Source organism: Cygnus olor, chromosome 5 (assembly GCF_009769625.2).
Source record: "Cygnus olor isolate bCygOlo1 chromosome 5, bCygOlo1.pri.v2, whole genome shotgun sequence".
Lineage (NCBI taxonomy): Eukaryota > Metazoa > Chordata > Aves > Anseriformes > Anatidae > Cygnus > Cygnus olor.
The window spans coordinates 46,785,365-46,810,315 of record NC_049173.1 but is presented as its reverse complement, the minus strand read 5'-3'; the positions used below and the strand labels follow the sequence as shown (position 1 = coordinate 46,810,315).

At 46.1% G+C, this 24,951-nt stretch overlaps 1 protein-coding gene across 15 annotated transcripts in view; it reads right to left on the bottom strand.

Moving 5' to 3' along the window:
• Positions 1–24,951, bottom strand: part of TSPAN4 (tetraspanin 4) — a 435,812-nt gene that overhangs the window by 228,902 nt on the left and 181,959 nt on the right. For 3 of the 15 annotated variants that reach the window (XR_005820749.1, XM_040560426.1, XM_040560419.1), the window contains exon 6: positions 9,905–10,038. The exons of 7 other annotated variants lie outside the window; for them this stretch is intronic. Coding sequence is in view for 7 of the 8 variants with exons in the window: in XM_040560426.1 (XP_040416360.1) it covers positions 9,905–10,038 (134 nt within the window). In the remaining variant the exon portion in view is untranslated. Of the gene's footprint in view, positions 1–3,960; positions 4,127–9,904; positions 10,039–23,982; positions 24,110–24,951 lie in introns of those variants that run through there. 5 more of the 15 variants (XM_040560420.1, XM_040560424.1, XM_040560428.1 and 2 more) reach the window with 3 other exon arrangements.

Sequence of the window (24,951 nt, the reverse complement as noted above, 5' to 3'; positions counted from 1 at the left end):
GGAAGAGACACGGTCTGAACGAAGGCTGCCCAGAACAGAGGGACAGTGCAGCTCTGCACAGAAATCTCTGCTCCCCTAAAGTGGATGAGGGGAGGCAAGGAGACAGCACAGCTCCCCGGGGTGGGGACCCACGCCGCCATGGCAATGCGAAAGCTTCAGCTTCCACTGGGATTTATCAGCTCAGCTAGTGTTTATTCCAAAATTCAAATGTGCTTTTCCTTATCCCTGTGGGGGATGATCCAGCACCCACTGAAGTCAGTAGGAGGTCTGCCAATGAGTCTGAAGAGCACAGAGGCAAATATTTTTGCAAAACCTTATCATTTGAAGCGTAATTTAAAGCCATCTCCCTGTAGATGCAAATAGCTAAATAGCAGGCATTGGCAGCTACTTTCCTGACAGCTGCCCTTCTGCACTGAGCCTGCACACTTGGACAAACTCCAGGTGCCTCCTGATGTGCTGAACTAGATGATTAGATCTGGCCTTTTGCTAGGAAAGGAAGATGGCAATCAGTCCATCTTGCAGATAAACCCCAGGAAGGACTAAGGCTCTGACCCCAAAACTGAAGGGGTTAGCAGAACGAAGCCAGAAGCCGTGTTTCCATTCCAGCCCTGCCCCACACCTCTGGCGCTGGGTAGGCCAGCAATCCCCGTGCTCCTGTTTTGCTCTCCAGACCTTCCTCAGACCACCTCTCACCACGTGTCTATCCACTGCTCACAGCTCCCGGAGGTTCCTAGGGATCAGGGCAACTCTGCCAGGGCTGGATGTGCACTGTGACTGCAGTAGTGACAGCATCACAGCAATGAGGGGGGACCCAACTCCAACCTGAGCACGATCACAGGGGAGGTGACGTGGGCCCAGCAATGCATAAAGCATCCTAGGATGCTTTTAATGACATTGATGAGTACCACGGAAGCACCTTCCTGAGCAAGAGGTCAACTTTCCTGCTAATTATAACATTATATCACCGACTAGTCTTCACTGAAGTGCTTTCTGCTTTTACTTCAAGAGCTATTACACGTGGCTGGTCACTCCCATGTTATTTGCTCTGTGCTCAATCATTACACTGGCTGGATGAAAACTCACTTCAACCAGAACAATGTGTATTACAACTGATGTATTGACTTGATTCCTCTGAGACAGGTCTGCAAATGGAAATGGAGGTCTGCCATGTCCCTAGTAATCTTGGCATTGTCCTAAAATAGTTCACTAACAGATAGTGTAAGTCAGGGAACAGAAATTGGGAAATTCAGTACTGATGATGATAGTGAGAAGGGAGGCACGCTGTCATTACACAGGAAATATTTCAGCTTTGCCTAAAAAAATAAAAAATCCCATTTTAAATTCCAAAAGGAGCTGCTAGCCATACAGTAGAGCCAAGAATTTAATTGGATTTCTGCGTTTCCTAAACACACAGTTTCTCCACGGTGGTAGCCACTGCATTCCCATAACACTGATGCAAAACTACAGCATTGGACCCATTTGTCGAAGATCTGAGTAAATTCTTTCCTCTCCTGTGCTCCTTACACAGCAGAGAGCTCACCCAAGCCCTGTTCCTCCTTCCCTTTCCCAACAGCCTCCCTCTTAACTTATTCAAGCGTGCACGAGAAGGGAACAAGCTGTTTTTCAGCCCTGTGACAAGTTTCCACAAAGGAAGAGCTCGCTTTTTATAGCTGACAGATATCTAGGCTGAAATGGTGGAAGCAAACACCTTTGAAACCAACCACCCAAATGTTAATAATCAAGTTTAGGGGCTCCGCAAGTTATTTCAGTTGAAGCCAATGAATTCTGTTACAACGTGTGCATGTGGAAGCACAATGCAATGCAGGTCAGGGCTACAGCACAAACTAACATTCGCTAACAAGTTAGCATTTTCAAAAGGCCTAAGGAAAGCTCTGCCACAGGGATACAAAATATAAGGACATGTCAGGTGGATTCCGTTAGCAGATGTTATAGCAAGTAAAGTATATATGAAATATATATCAATAAATGTACCCTTCAGCTCCTCTTTTTTTTTCCCTCCGCCTTTGCTACTGACACCTGTATTATAAATCAATGTATTTTTTGCTCCCAGAAAGATTTTGTTCCATCTATTTTATCAAGACATACTTAATAAGTCATATTTGACAGCATAAATCTTATCACAAATGAGATTTAGAGGAGCTATTCTCCAAATGTAGTTGATTAGCATACGCAATAAAGAAGTCACCATATATATTAAAATTCACACCTGTAATATTTTAACATGCGTGGTAGCAAACATAAGAACCACAACTAGACCCACTTGATGCATCTTTACATAGCGTGTGTATATATGTATGTGTATATATACATATATATGTATTTCCCTAATTCTCATCAACATTTTTCCAGGGAGATACAAAACCTCAAAGCCTGAATAGCCTCGCAGTGCCGGAGCCATGCATCTTGCTGTACAGGTACGAAATGCAAGCCAGATGATTTCACAAACACCACACGTTTTAGCAGCATACTCAGGCTTTCACTAACGAAGGCAAACTTCTGACTGCGGAGCAAAACAGAGCACGCACAGTTCAGAGATCTGAATCTTACTGCTGCTTTGACAGTTTTACTAAAGGCTTTATGCAAAACGTAGTGGAACTTCCCTGTGTTTGTTTAGATTTTATACCTAAGCTGGATCCTCCTCTTTAGACCCCAATCTCTAATCCTAGAACAGAAAGGGCCAGGCCAGCCTCAAGGTTCCGGCTGTCCTCATTTACTAGAGAAGTCGAGACTGTCTTTTCAATAGCCTGTTGAAATCCTCTTCAAGAAGGATGTGATGCTGATGGATTGGACTCACTTGATCCAAAGCCCAAGGAACAGAAGAGCATCATCATTAAATGCTCTTATGCTTTAACGCCTTTGCGTGTTTCCCCTGCGACCTGCACGGGAGCTCTGAACAACAGATCTCTCCCAAAGGATTGCTGGGGAGAGACCTGCCCTGTCCTGCACCACGTATGTACCCCACTGCAAGCCACAAAAGCCCCAATCAACAGAACCACAGCTGGATTTAGTCTCAAACTCCTCATACGGCACTGTGGCAAACCAGAAGGTCCTTCCAACCATGAGTATGAGGAGTTATTATTTGGGTGTTTGTTTTTTTTTTTCTACTATGCCTATACAAGCCATTTCTTGTTAACCATGACAGAGTATTGACCTAAAAGGGGCACTGCAAAGTGCCTTGTATGTGTCTGGTATGGAGGTAGTAGGGGGAAGAGGCGTAATTAAGACTAAATATGATACTTCATATCAAACAAACAGGTTGTTTCCACTTTAGATTGCTAATTTAGACATAACAAACACTGTAAAAACAGAATAAACTGTTTCTTCACTTCCTGCCTCCTGGCTTTTTACCTACCTCACACCGAAATGCTCCCTTCTGATAGAAGTCAGAGCTCTCTGGCTAATACTGCTGCTAACCTGGAAAGTACTCAGAAATATGTATTTTGTTGATATTATGTACATTAATTCAAACAACAATACAAAAACACCCTAAGTTTTGACTGTTCAAAGACTATTGCCTTCCCCATAGGCCTGTGCCAACACAGAAGCCACCAGCCGGGCAGGACATTGGCCTTGCGCAGGAGCTGCACAGGGGCTCCAGTTGGTGGGAAGAGAAACGAGCAGAATAAATGAGCAGAAAAGCCAGGTTTCCAAATGCCCTCTGCTGGCACCCGTCAGCATTACTAAGAATTTCATCACCCTGTTAACTAGCGAACCTTTCAGAAAACTAAGCGAAGGTTTATCATTGTAAGATATCCTGGTTTTACACTTACCCCAGTAACTTTCCCTCTCCCGGCTTTAACATCCGTGTTTGTTTTAACCAAACACAACAGCAACTCAAGTGCTGCTGTTCTCCTTGCAGACACCACTGGTAGATTGCCGTTCAGTTGGAAAGCATACCTGAAAATGTTTCCCTATCTCCTAACTTCTAGAAATCCTCACCATGATTATTCTGCCCAGCTGCTTTGCAGGTTGCTGCTGTGAAGTTTTGCTTGTCTTCCCACCGCGTACCAGAGCTGTAGGAACCCAGCCATCGTCCTGCCAAGGGACAAGGGAACAGAGCACGATGGAATGAGCCCTTTCTTTCCAGCATCCCCCCTAACTGCCCACCAGGAATTTGAAAAAGTCCTTAGGAAGTGGTGGAGAAAGTAAGCCAGGTTACAGCTCCTTGATATTTTAGCTTCTCTTACGATTACTTTTCAGTTACATGAGAACGCTGCATCTGAAGATATTTTCAAGTTAAGTTTCAACTCCCCGTTAACAGCTAAGCCGTAGTATTAGAGGAGAATGGCAATTAATAATACAAATCAGGAATACATATTGTAGAGCGATCCCTGACTGTTCGAAAGAGATGATTATACGTTTGCATAGCACAGCTCGCTAACAGGAATAGCTGTTGAAGACATATGCCTGACAAAGCAACGGATTTTCCCCGAAGCACTATAAGGGATAAAAGCATTTCAAACATGTTTGTTAACAAGTGCTGCTGGGAGCAGAGAACACACGTTCCTCCCACTCACAGCGTGCGCAGGAAGGGCACGTAATACAGCACCCCTAGCTAAAAAACGTCCTGCTTCATTAAGAAATGGTCTTCATGTTCAGCTCACTCCTGAACTGAACAGCGCAGACAGGCATCGGTCTGGTTTAGGACAAACAAGCAACCCTACCCTGAGGTACAGAGCCCTCTTGGTGGCCCTTCACTGAAACACTCAGGACTGCAGGGCGATGCCTCGCTAAGGATACGCTTCCTCCAGGCTACGTTAAATTTTAATCACTCTTTGCCCATTAACTTCATCTCATGTCCTTTGTTCTTTTCAGGCAAATGGAGACTGAGCCCCAGCACGTTCCCGCCCGGCAGCAATCCCTGAGAACACCTCTCTGCCACCCACTGCTTGGTCAGAGGCATCTCTCTGGGTGTCAGAGCCCTGACGTCAAGTTTAATGGGACATCATTTACTACACTTAAGAAATTTTTGATGAACCTATAAAAAGACCTTAACAATCAGAAGAGCAAAGCCGTTAAATCACAACTGATTAACCCAAGTATCTATTTGGTAGATCAGCTCTTTCACACTGCACAAACTACGCGACTAACCAAGGCTTATCATAACCTTGGAGGTGGGCGATGGAATAAAGCAGTGCAGGGCTATCCATTACGGACACAGCCCTTAGTGGAACAGCACTGTTAACATGCCATCATTTTTTTTTTTTTTTTATAGCTGTCTCTGGACTGACAAATTTAATTTCCATAACTTGTCACTCCTGCAGCTCTGCTAAAGCTGGTTGGGGTTTTAATGCACACAGAAGTCAGCTTAGGTTAGCCCAGAAAAGAGGATTCCAACAGTGAAAGCGGGTCCTGTGTTTAGCAACGCTGACACACCACAAAAACCCTGCTAACGTCATCTGTCCTGACACCAAGTTGCTCTCCTGATGACGGATTGCATCAGCTTGCCACTGCTCCAGGACTGGGAACTGACTGTAACCTTGCAGAGCGTGATTTCTGCTCTTGCAGCTGATCATTTGGTCAGGGAGTGCTGTTACAAAAATACAAGAACAGAAACAAAACACAACAAAAACAAAAAAAAAAAAACCTTGGGCAATCCATGTAAAGCTGTTTCACCCTAGCGTGTTTGTGGTTCCTCGCATGGAATGGATACAAGACTACCTTTCTGACTGTGCAACACTCTGACAGCTGTGTAAGTGGCAGATTTTAATTCTGTAAACCCTTACCGTACTTACATGTAAGTGCTTTTTGGATGGGATATGGATGTAGTTCTGCTCGGTCTGGAAACCTGCAGGGTGCCTTCCCTCCAGAGGAGAAATCGACTTGACCTTCCCATCCCGGTCCGATGGGACAAATCATCACCAGCCATTAGCACAGCACCAGAAAGACGTTTGTTGGTTGACAAGAAACATGTGAGGACACAGGGGGTGGCAGGAGAGGAAGAGCTGGCACTTCCATGTAAGAAGCAGCATGCCTTCACTTTGGCACTTACAAACTACATTCCTGCTCAGTAAATACGCCGTTGGTGAAGCAGGATAACAACATCCTCTACAAAAGCCTGCAAAAGACTGCTTTCCACGCTGGGACAAAGCTGCTGCATTGACAAGTCTTCCTCTCAGCGTGGTGGCACCTGGAGCTTTCCAAGCTTTACATCTCTGCAGCAACACAGGGAGAGCCCCGAGAAAAGACTGCACGGAGAACTGGAGCACTGAAAAGTCATTTCAAATGAAGAGTTCAGACCAAACCTTTCAGAAAAAGTTTGCTCAAAGCCTTTCCATCTAAAAGCTGGTTGAAAAGCAGTACTACAGCATTCTCTTGTCGAAGCTTTTCAAGGAATTGCAAATCAAATAGCCTCAATTTGCAGGGAAGAATATTTTCCTCCCCAAGTCCTGTAAATTCACTGTGGCAGTCCCAGCTGAGTTCTTTCATCAGATTTCAAGGAACTTGCACAGAAACAACAGATTAGAATCTAGGAACCAAACACAGAAATAAACCACAAGCTATACCAAAATACAGTGCACTCCTCGAGCTCCTTTTGTTCTGCAGTGATAACAAAAAGGGGGAAAAAATAATAAAACCTGACAGTAAGATTCAATGCTGTATCTGCAGGACATTTTTACATCTTCTGAAAAATAAGCCCTGTTGTCTCACGCGGGGCTCCAAATGAGAAGTAATAGTTAGGGATTTCCTGATCCTGAGCTTTGCAGAATGATAAATAGCACCTGGAAAATAAAGACTATAAAATAATGAATAACAAGGTAACGACTGCTCTGGGTATTACAAGTATTTACCAAGCCTTGGGTTAAAAATGAAAGCACAAAGAAAATATTGAAAACAGTAACATGGAAAGTAATACTGAGGTCTTGAAAGAAGTTCAGCGCCACAAACCCAGTGGAGACCAACATCTAACACCAACCTATTGCATTCTGTGTGTGAAGGTCAAGCAAAGCCATCAGTTGGCTCCACTCGGCACTTGCACGGCTGCGAAACAGAGCAGGGCAGGAGACGAAGCACTTCCAGAATCCCAGGGCTTGGAAAAAGAACGTGAAAAGGCAACACAGTGCCTGAGAGACGGACCTACCAAGCCTCAGGTGGCATTCCAAGCATTAAATGAGGATTGTGTTTTTATAGAGAGCGAGTGCTTTAGCAGACAAGAAGAGAGACTTAGCAGATGTGAACAGCAGGGAGAAAAAAGTATACAAGAGACTTTTTACAAAAATTCACAGAAACACGGTTACAAATTATAAGTGGCTTGTCACAGCAGGGACAGAGAGTTTAAGTATGGCCACACAGGCACAGACTATTTACACACTTGTGTTTAAAAAACCAAAGATATATGGTGGAAAAGCTGAACACCCAGAATGTAGGATGAGGGGCCAGGCCCAAAGGACTATCAGTCACTACAAATGGATGTACTTTAGTTGACCTGAGATGTATATAAAGCACAAACTGACAGAGTTAGAAGTATTGTGCACTGATAGCTCTGCAGAAGTATGACCTGTAAATAGCAGAGAATAACGCCACCATAGATCAAAGCTGTAGAGGATAAGAGCACACAAATATCACAGGACTTTTCAGCCATTCCCACTCAGGAAGCATCTGTAAAACACCAGACACGCTGACCGTAAGAAATGGGAGAGGGAGAATGCTTCAGTGCTTCACCACAAACTTGGCTCTTCCATTTGCTGAGAGATGGAAAACTCAAGGAGAGGCCATCAGATGCGACCGGCTGGGGGCTGAAAATCACAAACGCTCACAAAGCACTGAGATCTTCTGGGGAAACAGCGCAAAAGAACAATACAAACTGGTGTATCTTTCAGATATCAGCTATGTTTCCCCTTCTCTCATTCTTGGCCTGTAGTGAAGACCATAAAAAAGAGTTTGTGTCCAGATCCTCTGTATGCTTTCCATGGTGAGCTTTAAAAAAAAGGTCTTTGTGGTTACTGACACCTGCCAGCTAAAGGCACTGATGCACAGTTAAGGAAAGACTCCTCAGCTGAACAGTGAAAAAGGTACAAAAGGAGACGGTGCCCCAGGTTTCAGCAGTGTTTCTTCTTCATAAGCTCAACGCCCATCTTATTGTTCATCGCTGCGTCATTGAGCCTGGATCCACCAGGAGCGCCAACTGAAGGCAGCTCATCCACAGCTTCCCCCTTCCACTTGCTAACGCTGCGTTCACATTGCGCCCAGCGCATGCTGATGGCATCTCCCATACGACTGGGCTCTTCCCTCTACTGCTGCAGTCACATTGAAACTCTCCATGCTAGCTAGCCAGCTGCTTGTCTTTAGTATTTTTCCTTTACCACAAGGGCTGCTTCCTCCACAGAACACTCAACTCTCATTTGCCCATAGGCCAGCCTTGAATATCCCTATTGATTTGGCTTAGACTCCCATCAACAGAAGGAGAAAGTGGAATTTATGGAGCTAAGTTTCCGAGAACCAGCAAGAATTACTAGCAGGAAACGCTTTGATGGTAGCAGGGAATTACAGAAAACAGCCTGTCACTGTAACAAGCAAGAGGCAGGTTACGTACCTGGGAGTTTATCTTTTAATTGCCTTGAAAGCTGGTGCTTGCCCTCAAAAGCGATTGCAATGAACGTTTTCTCACTCACAGCTTATGCGTCCACTGCATCATCATCGATTAAACAATGTATATCAAGGGAAACGTATGACTTCTGGAAATAGATGCTGAGCTACGTATTAAGTTTACAGAGTCCAGGAAAGTTACGCCAAAAAAAGACAAAAGGGAAGGAACCTGGTGCTCTTCCCAACGTTTGCCATTAAGAGGCAAATGTGCCATGCAAGGGAAACACACCGTGCATTTGCTGCCCGGGACAAGAGTTTTCTGGTGTCAACTCTTAGTGCATAGCTACTTCCATCTAAGAAGCTGTCTTCTAAGAAGTCTTATCCTCCCAACAGACATTTCTGAGGGTCCGTGGCACGAAGGGGGGGCCCTGCAGGCATCTCCCCCCACTGGCACTCCCAGCAGTTGTTCTGGGAAGGTGCTCAGCCAGATGAGCGTTCCCATCCCTTGGCAAGGACAAATCGGGTGTTTTCTGTTTATCAAAATTAGTTTGCTTTCTCCTAAGTAACTTGCTACCTGCTCTTATGTGCGGCTCCTGGGAAAGGCAGCCAGCTGATAGCTCAGGCTTGGACTTTTCACAGTGCAGAGGTAACTTTGTGCTGAGGCAGCTCCCCTACCCAGCAGCGCTTCGAGGGACCAGCTGCCAGCTCACCACCGACCCAGCACCCATCTCAGCTCCGCAGAGCCCGCTGTCATCTCTTGGCAGCTCCTCCAGAACCAGCAACCGCAACAGGAAGCTCCTGCTCAAGGATGCATCTGCTAAACTGCCTCCATCCTGGTTTATCAAAATCTCTGTTGGTAAACCAAGCTACATCCAGTTTCCTATAGCCACTGGCATACCTGCTAAGCCTATCCCCAGAAACCTTGATTATACTGGGACATTTCACGAGGCGAACACCTGATTCACTACAACCAGCTAGAAGCCACTAAATTCATTTCACGTCCCCAAAGAAACAGCAAATCCAACAACTGATTTGCGGTGGCTTCAAAGCAGCTGAAGTGAAAGCCTCTGTATTTCATTATAAGCTGCTTAAGCCCATGCATTTCCATCTCCGGCCAGGCAGCCTGTAGCTGGAACTGCACAAATGCATTAAGGTCACTGTCAAACCGCCGGGACGATGTCACCCCGCATCAGCTGAACAGTGACAGCAAGCAAACGCTGCCTGCATGGGAGAGCTGACAGCAGGCTACTTCAGAGAGAGCAAATGTTTTTAACAAAGGCCCAGTTTCTCCACGGTAGCCCCACCGGGCAAGGATGTTTGAGGCAGGCCCTAAGCAAGCGGACAGTGCTTAAACTACCTCGGAGCTGCTGCAGTGGGACAGAACAGCGCGCTGCACGTGCCAGCCAGTGCCGCCCGCAGCGGGCACTCGTCTCGCCACGTAGGAAAGCACGTCAGGTAGGAAGGAATCCAGCTGTTTTTCCGTACTTGGTCCTGCAGCAAAATAGAAAATCGTTGGCCAAATCAAATTACGATAACAAGGACAATTTTGGTGGCATAGGACCCTTGCTCCACGCATGGGTCACTGTCTCCTACGTGACGTTTTTGAGTGAAAAACCTGGAGCTTGTGCACTGAGGATTCTGCTGCGACAGGCACCAGGAAACCACAATTATTCAGCACCAAATGGCTTCAGAGAAACACGGCAGCAACAACAGAAATCCACTGCTAGGCTGACAAAGCATTACGAAGCACAGAACCAAGATCTGCTTTGATACAGCCACACTCAATTAGCAATTTCATCCCCTTTATATTCTTGGCATGTGCATTTAATAAGCATCTGGGAACACGATGCCTTCCTGAAGTTCAGCAACAGCAAGACTTTGGAGTGCACAGAGAGATTTCCAACCCAGGTTAGAGCACTGGGAAGATGCATCCAGCAGCTGTGATGCTGTAAACCCCTCTCCTTGGTGGTCCTACTGCTGCCTGTCCCACGCCACGCAGCCACAACAGCCACTTCCCAGTCCTCCTGGGCTTTATCCCTTTGCTTGCTGCTTTACACCTGCAGCAGAGGCTGAGGAAAGAGTGACTTCTTCATGTCAAACCAGCTAACTGGTATCTTAAATCAAAACCCTGGAGAAAATTGCTTTCAGGAGCTCATTTAGAACGGCCAATAAACAATAACACATTTTCTTCTGCATTCACTGCTTAGTAAATCTCAAACACATTAGGATCACAGTAAATTCTCCATGGTCTTTGCACCAAATAGCGCATCTCATGATTTTACACATAGATACTCTGTCCAGAGTGCAAATGCTTTAGGAGGATACACCCATGTGTGCATTGCCTTTTGTATTTGCTAGAGAACAGACATCAGGGCTGCTCTGTCCCAGGAAAACAACAATATTGGCTGGTATGCAACACCTGCAAGTACCTATGGGGCTTTACTGCATGGTAAAGTAGGTTTATCTGAGATCCTGCGAGGCTCCTTTACTGAGTGAAGGCCACAGGCATCTTGGTTCTCCAGTGTAATGAAACCTTACTACATGCACAGGTCACAGCAATACACTTCCTTGCACGCTGAGCGACGTGACAGTAATCTGCACCGAAGGCTATTTAGGCCAGATCCTGTGAACACACGAGTCATTCACGACCTGGATCTCACCCATTGATCCCCTCTGGGACTAGGAGTCACACTCAAACACAGCCAAAGCAACAGCTAGGAAGGTGGGAAGAATGAGAAGATAAAAATCAGAAAATAGGAGAAGTAGATGCTGCTTTTCAAGCAGCAGAGAAACCAGTCAACCTTCACGAAGGGTTGAAGCAACGGTGTGTGCATTTCTTGCAGGGCAGCTCGGGGTTGGAAGGGACTGGCCTGGCAGGGCTCCCCAAAGCGGCCACGAAGCTCCGCCAGCCCCAGGGCAGCAGGAGCTGCCTGCAGAGACGGTGAGGAGGGCGCTGGGGGAAAGGGGACAAAGCCACCTCTGCTGGGACGCCTGCTGGAGAGAGAGAAGAGACAGCAGCTTAGTCTGGAGATAAAGAGCATGGAGGGGGACAGTGAACATCGGGGACAGGTCTGTAGGGGACAGAGGGAGGTGCTGATGGAAGATTTCGGTCCTCTCTGCAGAAAGACAAACAGCTATCCTGTACCGAAGAACCACACCCACAAGCCCGGTGCCAAATTAGCTTAGCACATGGCTCTCTTAATTCCATCCAAGTATTTTCTGTTCGATGGCAGCCTAAACTGCTGCTCACTGAACCAGGGTTATCTCCCCCAAGCATTACCAGCCTGGTAATCAGAAGGGAACCTGGCAAACAGGACTAAGAACAAGGACAAGGTAATCTTCTCCCCAGGGTCTGCTGCCAAGCGACGGAGCTGCCTGCCTGCCAGCAGCAGCAGTGCTTTCACCGGGGTCTCAGAACAAGAGCTTCTCTTCTCTGCGAGTAAGCGCGTGTCATCTCGGGGGCAGCCCATCTGCCAACCTTGCCACACGATGGCCATGGAGGGGGATGCAGGAGGGGAACAGCAGGAGTGAAGAAAAGAGCCTTTTGGCTCGTCCCCGCCACCAGCGCTCGACGAGGCGCTCCCTGGCGCTGGCAGCTTCGGGACACAAGATGCCGGGCGGTCTGATGACATGCTCGCCCTGCCCCGCCAAGCATCCGACCCTCTTTGTAAATGCAGCTCGGTGCTAACTTCCCACGAGAACCAGGGCTCCCCGATACTGCTGAGCGAGGTTTTCCAGCCTGTGGAAAGAAGGCAGGCCAAGCCAGGGCTGACTCGGTGAGAGACCTGACAAAGCACAGCCAGGATCGCTCCCTGGATCCCTGCAGAGCTGGCAGTGCAACGCTCCAGGCTCACTACTAACCGTGCCACAAGACTTCGTTGCTCTCCACTACACCACAGGAGTGGTTTCTTCAAATACAGCTGTGTGATCTTTCAGTATCGTGTCCCTTCACTCATAACGTTATTAGCTTCCTTCTCACTCCTTTTTTCCAGAACCGCTGGCTTCTTCTTCAGCTTGTGGAAAAAAGGGAATCGTGCAGGTGTTCCCCCAAATCATACAGGTGTAGGGCAGCACCCCACCTCAAAGCTCAAGTATTGATTTAACCCTCTCCCAGGTAGCTATGCTACAAAGCCCTTGTCACCTCTGGTTTTGCATGCACAAACAACACACTCTCTGTCCTCCCCTCTGTCACACCCCACTGGCAGCTCTTTAAAAGGCAGTAGCCTTCAGAGCTGCCCACAGCACGTAGCATAAAGAGAGAAGTTTGCAAAAGCTCGTTTTTAGCTTGGGAATGATACTGAATTTAAATGCAGCTTTAAGTGGCTGCAGAACATTTCAACAGCTGCTTTCTCCCCCTACCCCCATTGCCCACTTCTGCCTTCCCATTTCCCCTTATCCCAGTCTGCTGGGGTGTTCTGGACTCTTCTCTGAATATTCAGCTCAGATAGAGGAATCAAATCAAGTTTTAATCAAGCATCCAAATCGCTCCAGGTAGATGCATTTGACAGCTTCAATAACCAAGCACTCTTGTGACAAAAGCCACCGACGCGTGAAGCTCACATATGCTGTGCAGAAGCCAAAGTACCAACGCAACCCAACCACCGGGGACTCTCCACAGAAGACTACTAACCACACAGCGCTGATAAACTCTGTGTTAATAACTCTAACGCACCACAAGAGACACCAAAGTGGGGAGGAGGAGCAGGGCGGTACAGAAAATGTCCCCGATGCCCAAGATCAGTGCCTCTTATCTGTATGCACGAGCGAGTCTCACCCAGCTGATTCTTGGAAGCACTGTCACCTTCTCAAGCTGCATGAGGAGCGCTTCTCAGCACTGCTGTCCTGCCCGCAAACCACTCCTCTTCTGCCGCGGCTGTTCTCTGGATCTTCCAAAAAGTACATAAGGTGGTCTCCTGCGGTTAGCCATGGGGTACAAAAGCTGAAGAGGATCACAGCCACACTAAGGTAACATTCACTTTCCTGGAGATCTAAATTTTTCTGCTAACCATGAGGAAGCAAAGTTGTTCTCACTTGACAAAGACCTAAAACCAGGTACCATGTGGAAACAGTCCCATAAAAACCTATTTTTACTTTCATGCAAAACCCTAGGTGTTCCTCTGTGCTCATACAAAAAGCTTCATTTCTAGAACAACAGTAGAGACACAAAACTATTCTGCTTGTTCCAAATCTCAACTCTGTGTCCCCTTCCCCACCTTTTGAGCAATGTGGTACACATCTGAATTTCTCAGGAGTTAATCTTCCAAAGTGCTGAACACTGATATGACTCACTCTTTCTTCTCGAGGTCTAGAAGGATTTTACCACTAACTTTAACACAAAAAGAGTTTGGAAAACAACAAGTGTGTTTTAAAATTCCACCCGGAGAGATGTTATGGAAATATGAGGATTGGCATAAACACAGTTTGAACAGAAACGTGTCGATGCAAGACGAGAAGAAACAGAAGAACAGCTGGTTAACAGAAGGGCCTGTATTCCTTAGGAAGATGACACTGGGATGGCACCAATGTCACAGCCACCACTCCTGTCCTCCTCAGCCTACCAGGAAAGCAGGCAATGGCAGCAACCTGGCCTAAAGTTTATGGACACTGGCATAAGCATGGCTCTGCTGCAGCAGACCTCCCTGCGACCACTGCTGGATCCTAAAGGGAATAAAAGATCTACCCAAAAACTAGCGTGTCTCATCAGGAAGGGACTTGGCAGCTGGTGTCTTGTCCTCTGTGTCACACCCGCGATCCTGGCCAGAGCACTTGGCCGTACGCCTCCTGGTGCCTGGGGCATGTGGCTGCGACTACGTTGACGAATGAAATCTATGACAAAATGGGTGTCAGCAGGCAAAACCAACTTATTCAGAGATTTTGTGAATAAATGCTTTCCCCTCCCGCAAGATCTTGCACTGAATTTTGTTCCACTGATTTCCCTACCTACCTACAACTTCTGTGACACTCAGCCCTTAACAGCCACAACAAACGAGCCCATTTGAGTTTCCTGTACAAATTGAAGCTCTGCTGCTTGTCTGCCCCATACTCGCAGCATCTCACCATTCCTGGGTTTGCTCAGGCCACAGACTCTCTGTAGTTTATCCAGACTCAAGTGGGAAACGTCTCTCTGTCAGAAGCCACTGAAATGTGTCCTGTGAATTCCCTCCTCTTACAGCTCGGGTAGTAAGGACAGAACATGTAGTCCAAGGAGATTAACAAGGATATACTATTGTATAACAACTGACAAACTATCAATATCAACACTCCATGTATTACTCCCATGGTTGAAACTTTAAGGAAAGAGTATTTTCTTCACTTAATGGAAAAGGGAAATGCTTCCAAACCTCATGGTACTTACAGGCATCTTAAGGACACTTTCCATTTTGGAAGCAGGTTCTGTTGCTCACACGTCTTCTCCTGGTCTTCATTCACGACAAAACAGAAGTTACAGCTGGAGAGCCACTTGTATATGCCACACAAAGAGAAACGCTGCAGTCCCAGACACTTCAGCGTCTGAGTCTGTTGAAGCAGATAGTCTTATAATTCATATACATTCAAAACAAAACAAGAAAACATCTACACTAAAAGACAGACCAGACATTGAAATTCCTATCTGCAATGGGCTGGCTGCAAGACACCAGGCATCTCCCAGCCCAGCCTCCGCTAACAAACATCAAGCAGAGCAACTGTGTCCAGCTTGTGCTGGAATGATACATTTCCTCCTCCCACTTTCCTTTTCTCCACAAGATTAGTTTCCCTAGGATGAAGGGAAAAGAGAAGCATGTGGCAGTGATGCATACAGCCCTGGTTCTGTGATAAGCAGAGACTGCAAACCCACCATGCTGTATCCTGCCAAACATCTGCTGCGCTCGTGTGAACTGGATTACGGGACTTTGCTGGTGGTGGAGTTGTTTATTTAAATTCTACCAGAGAACCGAATTTCCATCTCTGAGCCGTACTCTGCTTCCTGCATTTCAAATTGTTTACGCTACTTTATTTGGCCATATGACTCCATTTAGAGGAAAATGAAAGCTCTTTAAGCTCTGTCAGCATTCCCATGTAATCTAATGTAGGAAAAAACTGAAACGCAATGAAAATATTCAGAAGAATTTGTAACACGCACATCATCTAAAAAATTCTTAACTCCTTATAGCTGACGACATTAAGCAGGAGCCAAAACTTTGCTGGAAAAGAAAGGAGACGTGAAAAGGCGAACTGCTCTAAAGCTCGCGTGCTACCAACGGGTATATAAATGCCAAATGAAGGAGCTTGTGGCACTTGATGGAAAACAACAATTTGGGATTGGGGTCCTGGGAAACTTTCTCTGAAACATCAACACGTAAGCATCAAACCACCTCAAACTACTTAAAATCACAAAGAAATGAGGAAATAGAAGTTAATTCCGTGGGGGATGCTGTGCTCCAAACAAAGTCAGAAGTCGGCCTTGAAAATGAAAATAGAGCTTTTCTAAAATATTGAACAAATTAGAATTCAAATCTTTGTTTCATAAATCCAAGTTATTGTGCTGATGGCCCTTTCACTTTAGGGCATGTAAAAATCAATAAACCGAACAATTTCCATAGATATTACCCACACTTTGCTATTTCAGATAGGACCAGGCAAGATCATACAAGGGACAATGAAGAGAACATTGCACTGGCATCACTGCAGCATTTCTCTGAAATGCTTGGCTAAGAACAGCAATTCTGCTAGGCTGTAGGATTTAAATCTGGTGCCCTGAGACTAAAGCTGACTCGCAATTCAGCTACGGCCTTGCACAGGGCACATGGCAGAACCGCTTACATATTTTCTATGAAGGTTAATTTAATCGTTGCATAGTTTACTGATATGATCACGCTGCAGGCCTGCATTTTTAATTGTATTTCTAAATACATGCCTGTGCTTTGGATCTTAGCTTTTGGTGACCTAAAACACTTGCGAGAGCTCAGCGTTTCACGGTCACTTTTGTCCTGCGGTCCTGTTTAAGTTTGTCACTCCCCGAGCTGCCCAGCATCACTATCCCACCAGGAAGCCCGCTTTGCTCACGCTCAACTTCTCCAATTGTCTCGCTGCTGCTGCTCTTTGAACGTAAAAGCGCTGAGGTAAGGAAAAGGCAGCTCGGCTGTCCTTCCCAGGACACAATCTCCGTACGTGTGCGGCTGCACGTGAGAGGGAGGGACGCAGCCTCCCAGCTCCCGAGTGTGCTTCAGCCTCAGCGTGAGGATCCCCCTGGCTCTGTACCTCTAACCACGAGGGCAGTGCACATGGGCGTGCCTCCACTCATCCTTGCGATCAGTTCTGCTCCTCTCCATGATGCTATTGCTGGTGATTTCTTGATGTTCATTCTAATACTGCCTGCTCTGCACCTTCTTCTCCTGTAGGTTACTTTTGCTAACGTCTCCACCTTCTTCTGCCCCAGAACAGCCTCCTTAGTCGTTTGTGCTTTTAGCACTAGCACACGTGCTCCTGGGGTTTGTTTGCTCCAGCTCCAGGCTCCCTCCTTCCAAACCTGGCTACTTTGGATGCAGCCACACGTCTACAAATTCCTGGTTTCCCCTGGTCTCTGTGCCAGTCTCATCAGCGTGAGGCAAAGTGTCAGACAGATGTAAAACCTCCGCGAACCTTGCTGCTTGCCAGTTAGTAGGCATCAGCAGGTACGGGCAGTAAAAGCCAAACCCTCAGTGGGGCAGAGCGGTGCGGTTGCTCAGTATGATCTGTGAACCAGCATGAGCTGCTTTTTAAGCCGCCTGCCATGAGAAGAATGCAACTGTCCAGCCTCTGCTGACAGCGTGACTAAGCCGGCATTTCAGCTGGAAAAATCCCTGCTCGCTTCTCATCCCCGACCTTCCTGCAAGTGTATGCCAACCCAGCTACCAGATGGCCCCTTCGGTGAGCTTGTGCTCCCATCTCCTGCTGAGACAAGGTGTCCCACGTTCGCTCTCCATCACGGGGAGAGAACGCTTTCTTGGCTTTTACATTTAATCCTCAAGGCAGAGGAGCTGGGAAGTCCGCCTTGGCAGCCTGTTTGTCAGCACAGCGTGCTCCCGCGACAGGCGCAGCTTCAGCGTGTCTCAGCAGTCACGGGAACTTTGATGAATTGGCTGGCAGTGGCACCTGCTGCTAAGGATACAGATGTACAAGATGAACTAAAAGGCATTTCTCCATAAAGCAGGTGATAACACCACAGATATGTCGCTGTACCAACGTGTATTTTTCCTCTTGTTTGACCAATGATTTTTTGCTTTGGTATAGGCATCAGTAAAATTGCTTCAGGGCACAAGCAATCCCAAATAAACTTTGCAGAAATACTAGTAATGAGACAGAGGATATAAGCAAGAATTCCCTTATGTATCACTGAGAGAAGCTGTTTTCATTCTGAGTGCTATATTCAAAACATCATTGAATTAAGCTCAAGGAAAAAAACAAGAAAACAAACAAAAAGCCAGTGATATGTATTTCACAATAATAACTGACTATTATTACAGCTGAGTTGTGCTCTGTGCTCTCACATTCGTGGATTAGTTCAATCTCGGGAAGGCGAATTATTCTTCAGGGAAATTCTGTTTCAGCAAAGCAGATCAAAAGTTCAGGAGGAATTAGTGCGCACCAAGGACGACATCCTGCAGACAAATCTCCCACTCTGGTTGGGACTTCAGAAATAACTACAATAGAATAGCCACTAGAATATTCATTATAAACTATATGCAACACCCAATATATACAGCAAACCCTGAGGGCACATTTATTGCTTCCACAATAACTATCAAGGGAGTGAAAAGCACTGAGTAAAGATGCTTTATGTTATTTATTTTTATTAACCTTAGGGTGAATTTTCTTTAAGGTGGGCACATGACAGCAACGGTTATTCAGCTCCTCATCTGACTGCATTTTCCAGAATACACAAAGCTGCTATCAGAACTAAGCTGGGGATTTGCTGGCATCAGGCGCATCCCGTCGCAGCCTGCACCGTTCTGGCTTAGGCAGTGCAGGGAGAGGCGGGCTGGCCACAGGAGGATGTGCTCTTCACGTGGGTTGTGTCAAGACTGTGACAAGAGCCCATGGCAGGTACTAATTCAGACAGCACAACTTAAATCAGCTTGAAGGCTGCTCCAAGTTCTGCAAGGGATAAATTTCCTCTTGCGCAACTGTTCTGGCTCCTTTTACCACCTGATCACAAACAAGGAGCTTCCTTTCCGATACCTAGTAGGGCCCGACTTCTATACGGCTCATGAGAACATTCACACTTACGTTAAACAAGATTTAGAATTTATTTCTAGAAGATGAGAGAAACCAACCACAAAATGAGGGGCTCCTGAGCTATGCAGTATTGGCCAATGGCCAACAGAGAGCAAGGGATTAGTTGGGTCAATGCAAACATTTTGTGTCACGCCTATGAAATACAGCCACCCTTTGACACTGCTACTGCTTCAGAATACTGATAAAATTCAGTAAAGTCAGTATTCAGAATACTGATAAAATGATTTGGGAATCATCTGCAGTGAAACCTGCTGAAGAAATGTTAAAGTGATGTTTTGTTTTCACAACTTTAACTCGAGGAATCTTTGTTCAGGGTCTTTAGATTAAGGGATGCTTTTGCTTTGCCCTAAAAGGCTCGATGTTAGAGAAGCAGGGCAGAGAAGTGAGACAATACCTAGAGAGACAAGGACAGAGTTCTGAGGAGGCTTTCACAAATAAACAGTTCTTCAGCTTGTATTTAATGGCAGCTTCTAAAATAATGATTCCTAACCATTATTGTAGTACATCTGCCCTACAATGCGGCCAACCCACAAAGGACTCTTGCCTCATATAGCTTTGCTCCAGACTTGTTTACACATTTTCAGCTGCCTAACAGAAAAATGATTAGGTACCACAGTACCTCCCAAATCTAAAGAGTCTCTCTGCTCACTGAGAGCGGGGCACCATGCGACGGAGCTGAAAGTCTCTCTTCCCCATCAGCTTGCACTGTTGGTCAAAGGACTTCCCATGTGCACATTATTCTGCCCAATTTCTGTTTTGTTATCTATCTGCTCACTGCCTGCCCAGAACGTTCCTTCTAACAGCGTGCTCCAGCAGGCTGGCCACCATCTGTAACCAGCTGAACCCAACCAGAGGTGCTCAGCTCACGGTATGGCCTTTCCCAGCCTCGCGGTCTCTTACCAGGCAGCCCCCACCGATGTCCTCAATCCTATTCTGACAACACAGTGAGTTGTTTGCCCCACAGGTAAAATTTGTAGCCTGCTCTTGTCAACACAGTGGTTTACTGTTGGCAGAGAAAAGCTTATCGGCAGAAAAGCATCAAGAGCCTGTGTGCCACCTCCTGGCAAATCAATCCCACAGAGTTATGTCCTCCTAATGCATAATCCTAACAGGATGGCAGCATGTCAGCTACAGGAATTATTTCAGGATCATTCATAATATCAATCTGCCAAAGAGAGGACAATTTTGTGAGAGAAAAAAACTGACGCATAGCATTAGTGCAGTTTTTATCTGACCTTGCTCCCATACCTCTTGGCTATTTACAATTCCTCCTACAGACTGTGCCAAGCTTCATACTCGGAAAGGAGATGTATACAGATGTCTTTCATGATGGGGTTTCCTAAGCTATCCTCGATGGCAAAGACCTGACACTTCACAGCACCGTTCTGGCTGGACATAATGGAGGAAGCACGTGCCCTCAAATTCCCAGCGAAGCCAGGAGAATGCTGGAGGCCTGCGAGCACATTTTTGCTGCCTCTTTGCGCTCTGCCCCAGCTGTTCTCCTGCACCTCCCTGATTAAAGTGGGAGCGCTGACACAACGCTTCTCAGATGGGAACAGAAGCAGGCCTGCTCAAGGCTCTTCTGCGATCCGGACAGGCAGGAGGCTATTTTAAACGTGCTGACTGTCAGGCATGTGGAAGCCTCCACAGGCTATGCACTGGAGACTTCAGAAAGAGAACACCCTCCTCCAATAAATTTTGGGCCTGGCTCTGCCTTTGGCCTCTGGCAGACATCAGTTGCAAGCGCCAACGGTATAAGAACAGGGCACAAACATAGCAGCAGCCTCCAGGGAATACAATCCCAGCCTCCAGCAACACGTGGCTCGGGAAATTCCCAACTTTAACCTACCCTGGCACACCTTGAGGCCATTTCCCCTCATCTCATCACTTGGTGCTTGGGAGAAGAGCTCGAACTGCACCTCGCTACAACCTCCTTTAGGGTCATTGCAAAGTACAACAAGGTCTCCCCCGAGCCTCCTCTTCTCCAGGCTAAACAACCCCAGCTCCCTCAGCTGCTCCCCACAAGACCTGTTCTCCAGACCCCTCACCAGCTTCGTTGCCCTTTTTGGACACACTCGATGTCCTTCTTGTAGCGAGGGGCCCCAAGCTGAACACAACATTCAATGCACAGCCTCACCTAAATAACAGGTAATGCTAGATAATTGCATCAGCCCTAGCTGCAAGAACTGGTTGTCCAGGGAGCACTGAGCACCTTGCCTTTTGCAGAGGATTAAGGACATCAGTTTCCAACTCAAACCTATAATCGTGCACAATTAACGAATTACAGAATAGCAGAACTGGGAGAGACGACCACACAGACAAGGGCAGTACAGGTTATTATATCTAAGTCAGGCTCGACTGACACTGGCTTCATCTGTTCTCAGTGGCTGCCCATGGGGGAGGCTGAAGTTTCCCCTATCTATTTTAGTGCTACGCTAACGCTGGGAAGTTTAACTATTACCAACCTCGGATATTTCGTTCTGTGACGGAAGTCCGTAACTCCTTAGCCCATGCCTACAAAGAGCTCTTCCCTTCCTCTTTACCAGCAGCCACTTACAAGTTTGTAAAGTATCATTAAATGTCTTTACTGAAGAACTCCAACTCACGCAGTCTTCCCAGTTAGGTTTTGTTATTTAGGTCCTGATCATTCTCACTGCACTTGTGTTTCCTTCTCCTGTTGATCCACATCTTTCATCTGCAGTTCCCAAAAGCTCTACTACATCCCGCTGAGGCTGTATAGGTGCCAAAGGAAGGATCATTTCTCAGGTCTCATGGGCGAAACGCTCTGCTGTGGCGCTGCAAGATGACTCTGCCTTTTCAAACAACTCAACATCCCTGACTTAAATTCACCTTCTGATCCACCATAACCCCCAGATCTTCTGCAGGCCTATTTGTACCTGTGCAGCTGATTATTTCTCAAGTGAGACGTATTGCACTGTACCTGCAATTTGTCCAGATCATTTTAGCCATCAAGTGCAGCTTCTCTGTTTCCCAGCCCTCACAAAATCCGATCAGGACTGAACACTGTGCATAGCAAGCCACATAGGGAAGCAAGAACTTTCAGATTCTAAGAGAGTATTTTTGAAATTGAGTTATGAATCAGTCTAAACTACCTTCATATTCCTTCCCTCCTAGTATCACAGGTGCAGCTCATCTCTAATGAGGTTTCACAGGATAATTAAATTTGGACAGCTTGCGCAAACATCCGAATCTTCATTCACCTCTGCTGACAACTCTGGCAGATAGCTCGCAGTGTTTTAATTCCTAACACAAAGAGCACATAATATCTGGGACCACCGACTGAATACTTTAGATACCTCTCATTGCTTCATTCACTGTAGGAAAAAATGGCATTATCTGAAGTGCTGCAGTTGGAAAGGACTTTCTCATGTTCTTGCTATTTTAGGCAGCTCTGCTATTGGTAAAATTACACCACCAGTTTTGCCATGTCACTTCTTTAAAATACCCATTCAACTATTTTTATACTGTGCTGATGACCGGCCTAATGTCCTGCAACATATTTCTAACTCTTACTGAACGTCCCAAAAGGGGAGCACGCAGCGAGGGCAGCACATAGGACACGGGGAGGCAGGATTACTGTATCTATTCCTGTCCTCGGACTTTATACAACTCTGGGAACATCCTTTAAACTGCTTGCAGTCCACATTTGCTTTCTGTAAAATCACTTTACTGAGAAGAACACAAAATTCCTGCTTCAGAAGCGGGATGTGCCTCCCAGGAGTGGTGCACCAGCAGATACTTTGACAGCTCTCAAGGGGTAAAAACGTTATTAGCATGTACATTCATGACAAGGAGATTTTATTCCCACAACGTCTCTGTTGTAAAAGCATCCTCATTACACAGATTGGGAACTGAAAAGAAAGCAGACTGTCAGACAACTAAGTTTTGTCAGCAAGACTGAAATATAATCCAGGTCCTGCACCCAGCCCAATGCCTCACACACTCAGATGTCCCAAGTAAAGTAAAACCATATAGATTTTACAGTTCCCAATTTCTGCTATTCATCCTATATCTGCATCTAACACCTCACTCAGTTTATGGCATGGAACTACGTTGATTCCTCCAACATTTCTCCTCATCTTGGAGCAACACTCCCACTTTTTACAGAGTTGTTTTTCCACGTGAGATTTCCCCAATTCACTTGGCTTATGGTAGAGATGAGCCTCGCAGCGTGAGGGCTGCATGACAAAGCAGTGTCCCCTACTCTGAATATCAGCAGTGATCAGGGAAGTAAGTGTGACACTGTGCCCAGCTGGAGATGAGCGGGCGTGGAGCTGCGCTGCTCTGGGCACTGATGGGACGGACACCTGCACGTGTGGCTGGCGTGGGTAACTTCTAGCAACTCGAAACTGAGCAATTCACTCTGGAAGGAGGATCAAACAGTTATTCAGCTCACAGGGCATGTCAAAAAAGGTACAAACATCAAGTTCTCGAAGTCCCGCTAGCGATAGCCTGAAGGATACATATTTGAAATGTGCCAGAGACCAAAAAAGCAAGCAAAAAAAAAACCACCTTTAAAGGTAATGTTGGTCACAAAAGCTTTAGCAGCATCCTAACAACACTTTGAACAAGAAGTCCTTACTCTAAGTACAAAATGCTCTCTTTCATGAAATTGTGCTGGGTTTTAAACTACTTTAAATGATCATCTGAACTCTGTCAGAAAGGGATTTAAACCTACACAGATCCCACGCCACAACACTCACTCAGCTTGAAGCTTTAGAGAGAGCTTTGAGTTAAGCATCCATGTATTAAATACCACTTTTAAAAAGCACTCTTTCAGGAAGACTTCGGAAGAGTCCTAACTATTTATGTATCTAAATTCCCAGGTGGAATTTCTAGGCTAGAAAAATTTTTGAAATGAAGCAAAAAAAAAAAAAACACCTGCCATCCAAAAATCAAGGACAAACCCTCGCACAAAGCAGCATTCAGGTGGGAACGAGTAGTAAACCCTTCCAACCAAAATACATCATCCCAGGTCCCAGGAAGCTCGTAACGTGCGAAGCTGCAAGTCTCTGTGAAGCTGAATTTGCACAGAAGAGACACTTTTTCTAAAGTCATCTTTGGTTTAGTGAGAAATTTTGCACGGTTCAGCAGATTTTTAATTATTCACACTCAAGCAACTAAGCTCCTGCTGGAAATCAAAATACGAGCGTACATTACCTTGCTGAGAGTGTACAAGCAGCACGGGTCCCTCCCAGAGTATCAGCGGCGCTGGGCTCGGCCTCATCTCAGCTAGCTGCTCCCCTCCCGCGTCCTGCCGTGGAGCTCCTGCCGGCGGTCTCGCGCAGCCCGAGAGCTGAACCCTGATTCATGATTTCAGGCTCCAGCCGTGGAATGCAGCCATTGAAAACCCAGAACTATTTTTACCCCTGAGCAGCCGCAGCATTTCTGTCCCATAGACTTGTAAAGCTAACGCCTTACCCTAAACACACACGCCCTGGACCCGAGCAGCTAAGATGCGTGCTTCCCTGGCATTTGGTGTGGTTTTTGAGCTGCGCAGTTGCTATCAACAGGACAAAGCAGTTCAGCCCCTGGCATTATTGTCAGCCCTCAGAAGTCAGACATTTGATCCCAGTTGTCAAAATTAGAAATTCCTCGGAAATGCTTCACTTCAGAAGATAAGATTAGCTCAGAGCAATGACTATCTATACGGTTCGTCTTGTACACCACCAACCCCAGCCCGCATTAACAAATATGCAGTAGCATATTTGACTTACAGATTGCAGACACGAATAAATCACTACATATCTAACCTTTAGTATTAAGGAAAACCACAAAGCCAAGGCAATTTGCCAAAATCCCCCCAAAATCCACAAAACAAACAGTAGTTTTTTTATAGATAATATCCCGAAATATGGAATTTGTCTTTAATAATTAGTATCAAACCAGAACTAGACACCTGAACTAATTTTAAGATTAGAGATATTAACCACTAGAAACTCTTTAAACTGTTGTCAACCGAAAGGATTTTATGAGTGTACTTCAGAAAGAAAAAATACCATCTAGTCTTAGAGTAGTGGGATAAAGAACAGAAAAGAAATAACCAGATTTTTGCATAAAAAACTAATCAGATTCCTGCATAGCCAACTACAACCAAGACAATACACATGCACTTTGGAAGAGAACAGT